Source organism: Muscardinus avellanarius (assembly GCF_963383645.1).
Source record: "Muscardinus avellanarius genome assembly, chromosome: 13".
NCBI lineage: Eukaryota > Metazoa > Chordata > Mammalia > Rodentia > Gliridae > Muscardinus > Muscardinus avellanarius.
In genome coordinates, this window is record NC_137799.1 from 37,970,526 (window position 1) to 37,986,660 (window position 16,135).

Genomic DNA, 16,135 nt, shown 5'->3' on the forward strand with positions numbered 1-16,135 from the left:
CCAGCTTCTATTTTTTTATTCTTTATTTTATTTTATTTTATTTTTGGTGGTACTGGGGTTCCTGGAAACCCTTCTACCTCCGGGCTACACTCCCAGACCTATTTTATACTTTTTATTTGGAAACAGGGTCTTACTAATTTGCTGAGAGCCTCACTAAGTAGTTTAGGCTGGCTTTGAACCTGTGCGATCCTCCTGTCTCAGCTGCCCAAGCGCAGGAATTACAAGTGTGCACCACCACAACCGGCTCTTTGTTCTTTATAGTGAAACAGGGTCTCACTAAGTTGCAGAGGGCCTCACTAAGTAGCTGAGTCTGGCTGCGAACACTCGATTCTCCTGTCTAAACCTCCCAAGTGCTGGGTTTACAAGCGTGTGCCACCACGCCTGCCTCTTCCACCTTTTGGGCCTCTGCTTGCACAAAAAAATCCACCTGTGTTTCCCCTTCCTCTAGCTATCCATGTTTCTCCTTCTCTCAGTACACTGATTCTCTTCTTTAATCTGTAGTGTTCAGTCAGCAGTCTGATTAAATGAACCCAACACAGAGTAACTGAGAGGCACATCAAATCCTCTGAAAGCAGTTTTGTTAATTTTTAAAATTTAATTGTTTGGGGGCACTGGAGGCTAAGCCCAGTAGCATTCTACCTCTGGCCTAAACTCTCAGATCTATTTTATTTTTTATTTTTATTTTTATTTTTTTGTGGTACTGGGGATGGAACCCAGGGGAATTCCACCTCCGAGCTATACTCCTAGCCCTATTTTTTATTCTTTATTTTGAAACAGGATCTCACTGAGTTGCAAAGAGCCTCACTAAGTAGCGGAGGCTGTCTATGAGCCACAATCCTCCTGTCTCAGCCTCCCGAATACTGGGATTACAAGCATGTGCCACCACACCTGGCTATTTTTTATTTTTGAAACAGGATCTTGCTAAGTTGCTGAGGGCCTCACAAAGTTGCTGGGGCTGGCCTTGAGCCTGTGATCCTCCTGTCTCAGCCTCCCAAGTACTGGGCTTACAAGTGTATGCCTCTGTAGCCAACTTGTTATTTACTTTTTTATTTTTAAACCTCTGCTGGTAAATTGGCTTTGTGCTGGAGAATTCTGGGGCTGACTGTGCAGTGAGAAGAATTCCCTTAAACTACACCCAGACCCTGACTGCTGGGAAGCATGTCCTCTAGGCCGTGGCTCCAGAAAGGAAGAAAGAGGAGGATGGGGATAACAGAAGGCTCTTCTGCCTCTCTTGTCCCTTCCCAGACCCACCTCCCACTTCCTCCCTCTTCTGAACAGTTAGGGCCTCCGCCTGACAGTCAGTCTGACATGCCCATCTTTCCCTCATGAATCCCATTTTTTCCTCTTTATTTTCATGTACCCAAAGCTCCACAGTACAGTGCTAACATATACCAAAGCCTGGCCCTATCCAACTGTCTCACTGTCCTCCATGCTATCTCCTTCCTAGACCCAACCTAAGTCAGCAGCGGTGCCCTGTCTCCAAGCCTTGCAGCCACAGCCCTCTGCCCAGCTCATGGCTTTGCTTTGTCTTGAGGGTAGCTTGCTGCATCCTTAAGAGTAGAGAACTCAGCTCTGCTTCCCGCAGCATCTCCCACAGGTCTAATACCAGGCAGGGCAGGACAAATGCCTGCTGGTGGCATTATATTTAGTTCCCTGAACAAATTCAGGCTACAAGGCAGAGTCCTCAGGAATCTTAGGCTAAAAAACACGTGATTTGCTGAGGACCACCACGGCCTCACGTAAGAGCAGGATTCCACAGTTCTCTGATACATACCATTAATGTAGCATTAAAGATTTTCCCACCATACGTCTTGAGTTCCCCAAGGATCTGTAGATAATTTAAGCGTAGCTGAGCAGCAGAAATAAGTTGCTTAAATAGGAAAAAAAAAAAAAGGAGATATTGAAGTCAGAGTTATTCTTTTGTCTAGAGTCCAGGCAAGTTGGAAATGTTTTTTTCCTGAGGCTTTATAACACAGACCTGGGCGGGTGGGCAGAGGCCACAGCTACGTTACCTTCTGTCGGGGCTCCAGCAAATTCTGGTTCCTTTTCATGTGAAAACTGATGGCTTTCTTGATGTCTTTGCCTTTCATGTTCCGGAGTAAAGTTGGAGATATGAAGTTCTCTATTCCCCAGTCTTTCCTGCCAGAGACAAAGAATCCCATTTGTACAGTGTACTTGGCTCTAATGAAGAGCAGGCTTACATTAGAGTACTAAGTGTTCCCATAATACAGCAAATATCAGCCTCCATCCAGAGGACTGTGAGTGTGTGTGTGTGTGTGTGTCTCCCGTAGACACATAGACACACATAATATACACATTCATAAAAAAAACTATCACAGGCATATAGGAATTAAATCCCGCTGACCATTCTGGGAGCAGATTATTCTTGGTGAGATATAATATTCCATTTCCACTATTACAGGTGACAACATGTATGACATGACCATCACACATGTATAGCACACATTTTTTTTTCATTACTGGGAATTTAACCTCCAGATTCACACATGCTGGGCAAGTATTCCACTACCAAGCTACATTCCCAGCCAAACATACTCTTGTAGGGGCAACACAGAAAACCAGTGAGTCCCCAAGCCAAGCTTCAGAATGGCTCCCTACAAATCAGCCAGGCATGATGGCACACACCTGTAATCCCAGTACTTAGGAGAGACTGAGATAGAAAGATGACAGGTTCAAGTCAGTCTCCGCAACTTAGCAAGTTCAAAGTAAAAAATAAAATAGGACTGGGATTCTAACTGAGAGGTAGAATGACCTTGGGTTTGATCTCCAGCAACCCTACCAAATCTCACAAATATGGTAAAAATAAAGCATCTCAGACTCTACTTCATACAGCTGATTGGTGCATCTAGGATAAAGCCAAGAATCTGGTATGTTACTATCAACATGACTTACATTATGATGTGAGACTATAATGCACCAGTAAAAGTATATTAAAAATAAAAATAAGCCGGGTGTGGTGGCGCATGCCACCAATACTTTGGAGGCTGAGACAGGAGGATCATGCAGGTTCAAAGCCAGCCCCAGCTACTTAGTGAGGCTCTCAGCAACGTAGTGAGACCCTGTTTCCAAATAAAATATAAAATAGGTCTGTGATGTAGCCAAGAAGTAGAAAGCTCCTGAGTTCCATCCCAGTACCACACACACACACAATAATAATAATAAATTAATTAAAATAAAATTTAGAGTAATCTTTAAAAAGGAAAATAAAAACTATGATTTATCCATATGATTTTGATGCCCTGAGATTTGGGAGGGAGCTGAGATTTGGGAGGGGCCTCCCAAACCTGGGCGATACCACTCAGAGCAATTCTAAGCTCAGAATCAGAAAGTTCGGGATCCTAGGGTTCGCACCGCCCTAGTGGAGTAAAATGCCTGGAGTTGGTTCTACCCCAGAGGGAGCCGCCAGGCTAGGACATCGGGGGAGCCGGCTGGGTGGGAAGGGTGGAGAGGGAAATGAGGAGTGTCAAGGACAGACGGGCAGGTGGGTCACCGACACTGCGACACAGCACAGTGGCTGTCCCCTGCCACTCACTCGATGTACTTCAGAGAGATCTTCTGCGGCTGGGCGCATGCATAGATCCGCTCCTGAATGTGCAGGGCTGAGAGCCGCAGCGCCGAGCTGCACTTCATCTCCACAGCAAAGCGCTCGTGGAGCACGTCACTGCAGCTCTGGAAGAGAAGAGATCCGGCCATCGGGGAACAAGGACACTCGTATCATGTCCCTAATTCTTTCAGGTGAGAAGCTGCAGGACCAGGAGCTCAGCGTGGAGACCTGGCTGCAACAGTTCTTGGCTGTGTGACCTTGATTAAGTTACTGAGACTCTAAAGTTTGGTATCTTCTATTGCTTATGTGCAGATAATCAAATTTACCTTGCATGGTTTCTGTGAGACTTAAATGACTTTAATAACATAATGCAAGCATAAGGCACACATGTAAATATAAAGCACTGAGGTCACTATTATTTTCAGAAAGCTCACATTTCTGTAAGACTTTGGGTATGCCAATGCACTTTATCTAGGTAATCTCTTCTGTAGAAACGTGATGCCTCCCAAATGGTTCTTTTCATCTGAATAAAAACAATATAATAAACCTCACCTAACAAGGAAGAGTAGAGGGGAGGACCAAGCTAGGAATCAAGGAACCAGGTTTTGGCTCTGCCACTAAGTGGGTGACCCAGAAAAACCACCTGACCTTTCCAACCCTCAGTTTCATCATCTCTAAAACGAGGCTTCGAAGCACTAATGCCCCATTTGGCAATAAAAACTGAACTGATAGCGATCCTTAAATGGTATTAGAAAGTGTATCATCCACATTCAGGACTAAGCCTGAATGTCATTATTATATCACAAATCTCCTCTTACAGCAACTCAGCAACAGGGAAGAGAATTGCGAGCAATAATCAGGCCTTTTCTTCTTCAGAAACAGATCATCCCTACCAGAGAGCTGCCTAATTGCCTGGAGCTCATGCTTGGAATAACCAGATGAGCCATCTTTGAGGACAGCCACTGTTATTTCAGAAAGCACAGCCTCAGTCACCTGCAGATAGAGGTACTCGAAGGCCACGGGGTCTTCTTTCAGGAGGTCCAGGGGGTCCTTGGGAACAAAACACACCCTGAAGAGGCAGCGGGAGTCATGTGACTCCTCCCTTTCTACCACCTGCCAGAGGGGTGAAGAAGATACTGTTAGTCCTCTGATGGCTTCCTGATGCACAGCTCTTGCACAAAAACACTCCAGAAAGGGAAAACAACGTCAGAGAGCCCCAGTTTCTAGTTTGGTGTGCCCCAAGACAGCCACAGACCTTGCTCCTAATCTGACTTTGTTTACCTACAGGCGTAAAATGTAAAAGGCTCAAAAGAGTGAACGTTTCCCACCAACCCATTGGCCAGTTCCCTTGTCCAGGAGAGAGCCCTCTCTGATTCCTTAAGTGCTCTCCCAGAGATAGTATATGCACATGTGTGCTTGGATAGATGCATATTCTTTCCTAAAAATAATAATAAGTTGCACACCAGTATGCAACTTACTTATTTTCACTTGAACTATCTTGGGGGCTTAATTTGATTTCTTTTTCCAATGCAAATGCAACACAACTTTCCAAGTACCAGGATTATAGGCATGTGCCAGCATGCCTGGCTTGACACAGATAATTTATTATTTTTATTTTTTGGTACTGGAAATTGAACCCAGGGGTATTCTGCTTCTGTGCTAGAACCTCAGACCATTAAAATTAAAAATTTTTTTTTGTGGTACTGGGGGTGGAACCCAGGGGCTTTCTACCTCTGGGCCATATTCCCAGACCTATTTTATATTTTAGTTGGAAACAGGGTCTCACTAAGTTGCTGAAAGCCTAAGTAGCTGAGGCTGGCTTTGAACCTGTGCGATCCTCCTGTCTCAGCCTCCCAAGTGCGGGGATTATAAGTGTGTGCCACCATGCCCGGCTAAAAAAATTTTTTTTAAACAGGGTCTTGCTAAGTTGCTGAGGCTGGCCTTGAATCTGTGATCTTCTTGTCTCAGCCTCCTAGGTACTGGGATTATAGGTGTGTGCTACCATACCTGGCTTGCATATAAGTTTTTTTTTTTTTTTCCTGTACTGGAGGTTGAACTCAAAGTGAGCTATACTCCCAGCCATATTTTTTATTTTTATTTTTAAATGGTCTCACTAAATTGCTAAGACTGGCCTCAATCCTGTCTTTGCCTCCTAAGTACTGGAATTACAGGCATTCCCCATTACACCTAGCTTCAACACACGTTGTTCTTTTTTGTGTGAACCCAGGGGCATTATATTTCCAAGCCACACCCATAGCCACCCCTCATCTATCAATGTATCTATTTATTTAGAAACAGGGTGTCGCTAGACTGCTGAGAGTCTGGCTACATTGCTGTGGCCATCCTTGAACCTGTGATCCTCCTGTCTCAGCCTCCTAAGTACTGGCTTACAGGCGTGCGCCATCATGCCCAACTATGACACCAGTACTTTTAAAGAGATTGCAGCAGTGAGCCTAGTCAGTGAGCGACTGGGCCAGACTCCTCTGCAGTGAGGTTGCTCGGGGGCTCCCTGCGGCCAGGCCTTTCTCATGCTGTTTCCTTAGTTAAAAAGCTTCTCCCTCACCCAACTGTTGCTCCTTTCCATCTTTATAATAGTACGCACCCAACAAGGATTTGTTGAACGGATCTGTTTGGCTTAAAAGTGGGTACAGCAAATTACTGATTGGCTGAACAACTGATGCCACGCACCACCCGTCTTGCCCTGACCTGCCATCATGTGTGGTTCCCACAGAGAGAGGCTGGGACTCAGCAGCCAATGCTTCTCTGACAGCTCAAAGGTGGCAGGTGCAGGGGAAGCTTGACAGAGCTGCAAGCAAGGGATGGGGGCTCCATTGGCTGTGTTACCTTGAGACAATCTTTCTTGTCTCTAAGCCTCTATCTTTGCAGTAGCAAAATGGGGATCTGGAATCTGTGCCCTGCCTGCCTCCTGGGAGCACATGAAAATCAGCCTGGTTCTCATCCTGCCATCCTCAAGGCTGAGGAGCTCTGTGTCTCCTGGGGCAGGAGCAAGCACATCAAACCTGAACAAGTGCTGAGCCCTGTCCCCAAAGCTTCTGGCAGAAGCTTGCAGCCAGCCCAGTCCAGCCCACCCAGGAGCAGATCCTCCCGATGGGTCCTCCCTACCTGCTGGATGAGCTCCTCCTCATGCAGCAGGTGCAGCCTCGAGATGTTGTATTGCTCTTCCAGGGCCAGTGCAAAGTACTCAATACTTCGGATGGATAGCTTCTCCTTCACAGTGAGGATGATGTCCTAATGGGCATAAAATGGCATGGGGTCCCCTGAGGAGCAGCAAGGACTTCCCTTTCTTTCTCATCTCTCTGCCATCGTGAATGCCCCACACTTGCTGTTCCCTCCAATACACACACTTTCTCCAGTACTCTTCACAAGGTTGTTTCTTTCCCTTTAAGTTACAGCTTACTAAATTGCTGAGGCTGGCTTCAAACCTGCGATCCTCTGTCCCAGCCTCCCAGGTACTGGGATTACAGGCTTGCACCACCATGCCCAGCTGAATCATCACCTTCAGTTCATTAGAGAAGTCCTGTCAGAACCTCAGACTTAGTAAGTCTCAAACCATCAGGTGCTACCTGCTTTCCATGACTCCTAATTCTGCATCCTCTTTCTACTGGGCTCCATTACCCTCCCAAACTAACCAGTGACTACATCTTAAAGAGTCTATCTGCTTCTGCAACCCAACAACATTAATTCAGTGCTAGAGTGTACCAGGCACAGTGCTGGCCATGATGGGAAGCCTGTCTCTTGACTCTGTCCCTTCCCCATTTCCCCACATCCACCTTGGCTTGAGCACACGCATTTCTCTTGGCTTTGCAGACTCTATGGACCCTCTTGCCACCAATCTGTCCTCCACGTTGTATCTAGAGCACACATTGGCAGAGCATACCCCACGGCCCAAATCCAGCCCTATTTTTGTAATTAAAGTTTCATGGGAACAAAGCCATGCCCGCTGCTCTGGGTAGCAGTAATTATAACAGAGACCGATGGCCTGAAGAACTTAAAATATTTACTGCCTGGCCTTTAACAGAAAAAGTTTGCTGAATCCAGATCTAGAGGAACTTGTCTTAAGACTTATATTGGTCATGAACAATTGTATTGGTCAAGAATATTCAGTGGCTCCCCAGGGTTCACTGGTCCAAACCCAAAGTCCTCGGCTTAATAACAGTCAAGGTCTCAAGTGTCAAGGGCCAACCCGCTCCCCCCACACTATTTTCTGCAGCTTTTCCCAGTACACCCTGCTAACAAGCCTCATGTCTCTGCCGACCGTGCCTCTCTCTGGGTCTTTGTTGGTGCTGTGCCCCATGCCTGGACACTGTCTTCACACAACTACTGGTCCATTCCTGTCAAAAGCCCATCTGTTTTTACATGTCTGCTTTGTAGGCTGCTCTTCTCCGAAGCCTTTCCTCGCCATCAGCTGGAAGCCCTCTCTCCTCTGGTACGCACTACACCATTTCTGTCCTTATAACATGGTACCTGTTTCAGAGTGGGCTGTCTTCACGCCAGCCCCACTCCAAGACTGCAGGCTTCCTAAGAGTGTGACTCTGGGCAATTTATTTCTATATCACCAATAGCCACATGATACCGCAATGCTTGGTACAAAAAAAAAAGTCAGTAAGTATTGACAACTTTCTTTGATTTACAGAAGAGGGTATTCTGATACAGAGACTTTTCTTCTCTTGGTAAGGGTGAGGGAAAGAGAAGTCCCTGAGGAGCCCACAGACATTTTTCTTTTTCCACGTTTAAGATTTTATATCTGCTTCTCTTTGTCATAAAGGGTTTGATTTATAAAATTTGGCTACTTAGATAAGATTAGCCAGTATTATACTGGCTGAGAGCTTGTTCCTTCCATCCTCCTGGGTTTAATTCCCCTGGGACGTGACTTTCATCGTAAATCACCTCAAAGTGTTTTTGGACACCACAGGAGGACTCACTTTAAATAAATCAACCCTTCCATTCAAATCCATTTCGATCAAAGATGACAGAAGTGGAGCCCTTGTCTAATTCACTTGGAAAACTTCCCTTTTAATACAGAATGGCAGAGCAGCCAGGTCCAGTGCGGAGCTTAACCACAGAGCAAGCTGAAGTCCATTGGGAGCTAGCGGACCTTGGCGAGTCCTAGACCTCTGGGGTCTGTTTCCCCATCTGCAAGGCAGGAATGGCACTAGTCGCTTCACATGGTTATTGGGACATTAAGCAAGATAGCACACAGGAAGTGCACAGAGTGGCTGGTGTGTAGCATGTCTGTCCTTCCTTCCTTCCTTCCTTCCTTCCTTCCTTTCGCAGGTCTGGGAATGGAACCCAGGGACATTTGACCTCTGAGCTACACCCCCTGCCCAATTTTTTATTCTATATTTTGAAACATGGTCGCACTAAATTGCAGAGGGCCTCACTAAGTAGCTGAGGCTGTCCGCGAACCGCGATCCTCCAGGTCTCAGCCTCCCAAATGCTGGGATTGCAATCATGCACCACCACGTCCGGTGTAGCATATACTTTCAAATCCACCATTCCCTCCCCTTTCTCCTCTGGGATCGGGCTTCCTGGGCTCGGAAGGGCCTTCTCTAGCTTCTGTTAAGTTACACTTAGGTAGGGCCTTTGGAGCAGCTCAAGGAAGTGTCACAAAGATGCCAGTGAGGAACACCAGGTGTGCACTTAGCGTGCGTAAGTGTGAGTGTGTGTGTCTTGGCTACTCTACAATCCCTGTGGCTGTACTGGCCCACCTGAACCTGCTCTTCCCCCAGTCCCAGAAGAGCTGGGCTCCATGTCCGCTCTTACATGACTTTTAATGATAGAACAACTTCACTGGTTCATTTCTTTGCTGCAGCCTCACTCTAACATTGCTTCCTCCCTTGTTCAAAAATTCTGAGTGCATCCCTGTCTTTAGATAGACTCCTGACTCTGCTGCCTGGCATCCTAGGCCCTCTGTGGCCGCTCCCTAGTCCCTCTAAACAAACAGCTGAGCCGTGCTGTATGCTTCGATGCTTCCTGGGCAATGCCTGTTTTCCTGGCTCTCTGCATTTGTTCACGTGATTCCCTCATGTGTCCTTCCTCCCCACCCTCCCCACCCATCCCTGCCTGGCTTTGCTGAAATCCCAGGAGCCCTTCACGGCTCAGCTCGGGTTAGGCTCCCTTCCCAAGCCCCGGCTCACATCCTGCCCAAGCCCCGGCTGACGTCCTGCCCAAGCCCTGGCTGACATCCTGGTGGTATCCCTGCACACGCAGCACATCTTCATCTGCTCTTTATGGCCCTTATTTCTTCTCACCCTACACTACCAGGAGGTCCTCGAACGCCTACTCTTCCTCAACCAGATTGCAGGTGCCTGAAGACAGAGACCACCCATTACCAGGCTCAGTAACCCCTCTCAAGGCATCTCAAGTTGGGGGCTTGTTAGTGTAAGTTGAACTGACTTCAAGGCAGAACAGAATATGCAGGGGCCTGGGCCTGCCCTCACATCTAACCTCGGTGTTTAGCTGCTCCGGTGTTTGGGTAGCAGGTGGAGCCACAGACAAGAGACAGGGCAGCCTGGTAGTTAAGGGTGAAAGCTCAGGAGTTGTGATATGACCTTGGGCAAGTCATATCACCTCTCCAAGTCCTGATTTCCTTCCCTTTAAGAGGTGATAAAGCACCACCTTGCTGGTGGTTGTACAACTTAGTGAACAACACGGTGCTCGGCTTATCGCAGGCACTGAGACCATAGTGGCTGTGAGACCACCACGGCAGATGATGCCCGGGGGCCCTTGGAACCAGCATGTTCTGGGAAAGGGGTTCGGGTTTACCCTTCATACCTTCACGGTTGTGTTTGCTTCAAACTTGAAAGCTTTGGTTTGTCCGTTCTCCAAGTACAGCTTGAGCACGTTTGGCATACACAGCAGAGAATTACCCTGGAAAACAAAAGAGCAGTGTTGTGTCGCTGGCACCTTGCTCTTGCCCCTGCCCCTAGGTGTGCCAAAGCCCTGGCTGGCCGGCCCTGCCTGGTTCAGAGAACTGGATCTTCCCTAACCGCACCATGTCAGGGGTTGCTTCTTGACATTTGGAAATGTCTCCAAAGGACAGGCATGCTTTGTCAAGGGACACCCATGAGAACTATTAGATCTGACGGATGGAGAGCGAGCCCTGCATGAGCATCTAATATCACTGCATGAGCCTCGCTGTGCAAGGTCACGTGACCACAGGTTGACATTTCTCTGCTGATTGCCAACCTGATCTGATAGTACACATGTGGAAAACCAGACTAGCATGCACACTCAAAATTGGGCCTTTTTTTAGATTTTTGGACTTTAAAGTGTAGGGTTGGCATGGAATAGGAGCAAATGCTCCCTCAGACCCCCCTTTTACTGTTGCATTCCCTGTAGCTAAGCGTCACAAAGGCACAGGGTTGCCCTCCATCCCCACTCACCCAACCATCACCCCTGCTCTGTGAGGTCTCCTAGGGACTCTGCCACTCCTACAGGGCTTTTTGTGAAGCAGGCACGGGGTCGGTCTTTGATGATTCGTGCCAGTCAGAATTCCTGGCGCAGGCCAAGGTTTTGGAGTATCTCCCGCAGCCAGTTCTCATACCAAGTGACCTCTGTGTGGCTGTAAGTAAAAAGGGCCCTTGGAGCTGGTGTCCTCTAGAACCAGTGAGAGAGTCTGAGCCCCTAAGAATTGGTCTAGAATTGACTTCAACACCTGTATCTACAAACATTTGTTATAAAGCCCATTTGGGTTTATCCTCGCTGGGCGTGGTGGCGCACGCTTGTAATCCCTGCGCTTGGGAGGCAGAGACAGGAGGATCGTGCAGGTTTGAAGCCAGCCGCACGCGCTGGCTTAGGAGACCCTGTTTCCAAAATGAAAATGTAAAAATAGGTCTGGGAGTGTAGCCCAGAGGTAGAAGGGCTTCCAGGAACCCCAGTACCACACACACACAAAAAAGTTTATCCTCTCTTTTTCAAAACACCTGACAGCCTTTTCTGATGAGAAACCCAAATCTTCTAAACAAGACTCACAATCACTGCCATTCTCTATAACTTAAAATAAAATAAAACATAGTGTTTATGGAGGAAAAGGGGATATGGTCTTATTCCAGTGCTATTTCATGCTTGATGAGGATGAGGAATTTCCTTCTTTCTTTGATATTAGGGGTTGAATGTGGGCATTCTACTTCTGGGCTAACCCTGCAGCGCTTTACATTTTTATTTCTTTTTTATTTTATTTTATTTTATTTTTTTTTGGTGGTGCTGGGGTTGAACCAAGGGGCATTTTACCTCTGAGTTATACCACCATCCCTGTTTTATTTTTAATTTGGAAGCAAATTCTTACTAAATTGCTGAGGCTGGCCTCAAATCTGCGATTCCTTTGTCTCAGCTTTCCAAGTACTGAGATTACAGGCATGTACCACCCTACCTGGCCTAAGTTTTAAATTTTAAAACAGTCTCACAGCCACGTGTGGTGGTGCACGCCTGTAATCTTAGTACTTAGGAGGCTGAGACAGGAAGATAACAGGTTCATGGCCAGCCGCAGCAATTCAGTGAGACCCTGCTTCAAAAAAAAAAAAAAAAAAAGGGCTCAGAGAAAGAATGCCCCTGGGTTTAATCCCCAGTACTGCAATAAATAAATAAATAAATAAATAAATAAATAAATAAAAGTCTCAGTAAGTGGCTGAGGATCTTCAAATCTGTGATCTTCCTTGTCTTGGCCTCCCAAGTACTGGGATTATGAGAATTGCCACCCTGTTCAACTAAGATAAGGGATTTTTTTGGGGGCAGGTTTAGGGGATGGAACCCAGGGGCATTCGACCTCCAAGCTATACCTCCTGCCCCCTTTTTTATTCTTTATTTTGAAACTGGGTCTCACTGAGTTGCAGAGGGCCTCACTAACTAGCTGAGGCTGTCCACGAAGGGTGATCCTCCTTCTCAGCCTCCCGAATGCGGGGATTACAAGCGTGTGACACCACGCCTGGCTAAGATAAGGGATTTTAAACTGCTCACTCCGCTGTCATTTCATTTTTTTTGGCTTTAGGTGTTTAGAAATCTTAAGTTTTAGATTTCTCATGAAGGTATCTTTTCCCTTGGTACTTTATTATTTGTGGTTTATAAGGTTTGCAAAAAACATATTCATGACAACATCACATACCTAACACCATTTACTTTTCTCGAAGGCTTCTTACAATTTTTATCTATATTTGCAGATAGCTTTTAGATAGCTATAATAATAGAATATGCACGACTCTTTTAATGCAACCTCTATTTTATATACAGTTTTTTATCTGGGCTTAATGTTTGCAATATTACTGGCTTTCTAATATTCTGTTGAGCTGAAATATCTGAATTGATGTAATCATGCCTCTGCCCTAGATATTTAGCATTTTCCTATTTTTTGCTATTTAAAATGCTGATAGCATAGTTATCTTTAAATATATGGATTTTTGCACTACATTATTTGATATTATAAATTAATAGGAATGTGATCCCTGGGCTACTTTATTTTTTGGTACTGGGAATTGACATCTGAGGCATTTTACTTCTGAGCTACAACCCCAGCCTTTTTAAATTTTTAATTTTGAAACAGTATCTCATAGAGTTGCTGAAGGTTTCACTGAGTTGCTGAGACTGGCCTCTGATCTGCGATTCTCCTATCTCAGCCTCTCAAGTATTGTGCCTAGCTCCTGGGCCACTTTCTCTATCAGTCATCAAGTTGTGTGTGTGTTTTTCCACGTGGGAATGTTTAAAAGTTTACAAGGCTCCTCATTGGTGCAAGACTGTAGTTATTTTTCAATATCAAGACTTACATTTTTTAAAACTTGTGCTCATTTACTAAGTACAAAGGGTCACTTCATAATATTTTCCTTGGCATTTCTTTACAGTGAGCAAAGTTATACAGATTTTAAGTGTTGGTTCACTACTCCAGATTCTTCTAGAGAGATTATGTGTCCCTGAGGCAGTCTTACCATTTTTTAAGGGGAAGGAAGAGTGTAACAATCAGTTTTATCTTCTTTTAAATACTTGAAGTGTTGCAGTGATGAACTCTCACACTTGATTCAAAGAACCCCACCCCCAAATTCTCCTGGGTGTCCAGACATGCAAGTCTTTCCAAAGATACCCTTCTAGAGCCTTGTTCCTCTAAACTCCATTCCTCCCCAAACTCTGACCCAGTATGGCAGTCCGTTCAAGTCTCAAAACTTGTCCTCTAAGGTTGATCTTGATTAATGAGGGTCTACATTTGAATATGTGTAAAATTCTGACATGGTTACCCTGGACAACCATTGGTAGGAGGGGGTGAAGGAAAAACGGGGGCAGGGGGAGAGGGCACCAAATATAGTTTAAACGTATACCATTTATGTTCAAAAAATTTTTGTTTAAAAAAAAAAAAACTTGTCCTCCTCTGGTCTCAGCAGATACCAATGAATGGTCACTTTAACAGATAATCACCAGGTGGCCTGGTCCACTCCTATGGTGCTCTTCTCTACCTGTCCCATGAGCTGGTTCTCAGCCCTGCTGCCTGTCACTGCACTTCTCTTGAAAACATGTGCTGAAGCCAAATTTAATCTGCTAAAGATGTTTAATCCATTTTCCCAAACATGGACACACTTAGCTCAATAGGACTGACTCACTGCATCTCAGGTCTTCTCTCTCTCTCTTTCTTTCTATTATATCCTCTCTCTCTCTCTCTCTCTCTCTCTCTCTCTCTCTCTCTCTCTCTCTCTCTCTCTCTCTCCCCTATGGTTCTTGGGATTCAACCCAGAGGCATTCCACCTCTAAGCTACACCCTCAGCCCTATTTTTCATTTTTGAAACAGGGTCTCCCTAGGTTGGTGAGAGTCTCACAACTTACAAAGGCTGTCCTTGAACCTGCATTCCTCCTTTCTCAGTCTCCCAAGTACTGGGAATACAGGCATGGGCAACCATGCCTGGCTATCTCAGGTCTTTTCTGATTAATGTCCAGGGCCTCCCATTGGCCCCTCCTGAACAAAGCCACCTTTCTCTCTGGTATAATGAAGGTATACACTGTTAAAATGGCTGTGGGTGCCCTCAGCCTCCCTCCCTCCACCATTTTCTGGTCTCTGTGGTGAGAAGGCTGGAAAAATTTAGACTTGAAAGTTTCAAAATCTAATATTGGTTGCTAAATTCAGAATGGCAATAGTTAAAGACCATTATGTAAATTATGAATAAACAAGCCTTTAATCCCACAATCTACATCAAAACTCTCAAACTTTAGCTAACATTTTCCCTTTACAAATGGGTCCTCTGAGCCTCCAACCCTTGGTCTCCATATATCAACAAGGACTAGACAGTGTGTTACAGTGAATGTAAACTCACACAGCCCTAGACTCCCGTCTGTCCTTACTGTGTGATCTTAATGGTTAATTCTCTTAATCTTTCTAAGCCTCTGCTTCCTCTTTTGTTAAAATATATCCCTTCAGGGTAACTTGCTAAGGATTATATACACAAAAGGTTTAGGTCACATTATACAGGTTCAATAGATGATGAGCTCTTAAAAACATAAAAAAAAGCAACCCACCCACCACCATCACTACTATAAATATATCAACTTCAGAGGGCATAAGAAGCTTGGCGATTCATAATGAAAACTTAACTCCTGGGATCTGTTGAAATTTCATGGGCAGGACAATGGAGTCTCAGAATAACACAGAACTATACCTGGGGCTTCTTTCCTGATCCCATCCATAAGCCCAGAGCTTCCACCAGCCTCCCCTATCTGCAGGCATCCTGCTGGAGGGTGCTCACAGCCTCTAGAAAATGTGCTGTGCTCCCTCTGTGTCCCTTCTGAGCTGCAGGATTCCAGAGGGTTTTGTTTTGTTTTTTATATGTCTGGTACTAGGGATTGAAACCAGGGTCATGCACCTGTGGGGAGAGTACTGTACGTCCTCAGCACTTTTTATTTTGAGACAGGGTCTTGCTAAATTGCCCAGGCTGGTCTTGATCTTGCGATCCTCCTACTTCAGTCTCCCAAATAGCTGGGAGGCCACTGTGCACGGCTTCATCATCAGCTACTTCATCAGAGTAATTTCAAGTAATTTCAATCCCTTGACTGGGGACTCACCTGGCTTTGTCCGCTGACAAGCACTTCCTCAGCAAAGTGCACCTTCACGGGGTTGGTCTTCAGCCTGGCCCTCTTCTCCTCAGTCAAGAAGGACGACTTGGGGACTCCCTGAAAAATGTTAATATGACATATTTTAGAAAAGTCTTTTCATACAAGCCATGCATAGCTTCTCATTTCTTAAAACAAACTTTGACAGGTAGTAGAGATTCAATTAAAGCACGCAGGGAAGGACGACATCCCATATCAAGATCTCTTTTCCTTAAATCTAGGCATCCCAATCCAACAACGTTGTTACCTGTGTTAACAGTTGGGAATTCAATATGGCAACAAACGGCTGGGATACGATGAAGACAGAGAGAACTGGCCCGTGAGGGAGGAGACCTGGATTCCGTTACTCTACAGTTGTAAGAATTACCTCAAACACAAATTCGTGTGTGTGTGTGTGTGTGTGTGTGTGTGTGTAAAACAAAACAAAATAACTGTGATTTCAGCCAAGTCCTTGCCTCTCTGGCCTTTAATCTT

At 45.6% G+C, this 16,135-nt stretch overlaps 1 protein-coding gene across 2 annotated transcripts in view; it reads right to left on the minus strand.

Moving 5' to 3' along the window:
* The window catches only part of FRMPD1 (FERM and PDZ domain containing 1), a gene marked incomplete at both ends in the record, with an annotated part of 59,468 nt that overhangs the window by 13,455 nt on the left and 29,878 nt on the right, over positions 1-16,135 (minus strand). For both annotated transcript variants that reach the window (XM_080708514.1, XM_080708513.1), the window contains 7 exons: positions 1,775-1,870; positions 2,013-2,139; positions 3,554-3,690; positions 4,559-4,678; positions 6,689-6,814; positions 10,361-10,456; positions 15,614-15,721. In XM_080708514.1, the coding sequence (XP_080564640.1) occupies positions 1,775-1,870; positions 2,013-2,139; positions 3,554-3,690; positions 4,559-4,678; positions 6,689-6,814; positions 10,361-10,456; positions 15,614-15,721 (810 nt within the window). The remainder of the gene's footprint in view (positions 1-1,774; positions 1,871-2,012; positions 2,140-3,553; positions 3,691-4,558; positions 4,679-6,688; positions 6,815-10,360; positions 10,457-15,613; positions 15,722-16,135) is intronic.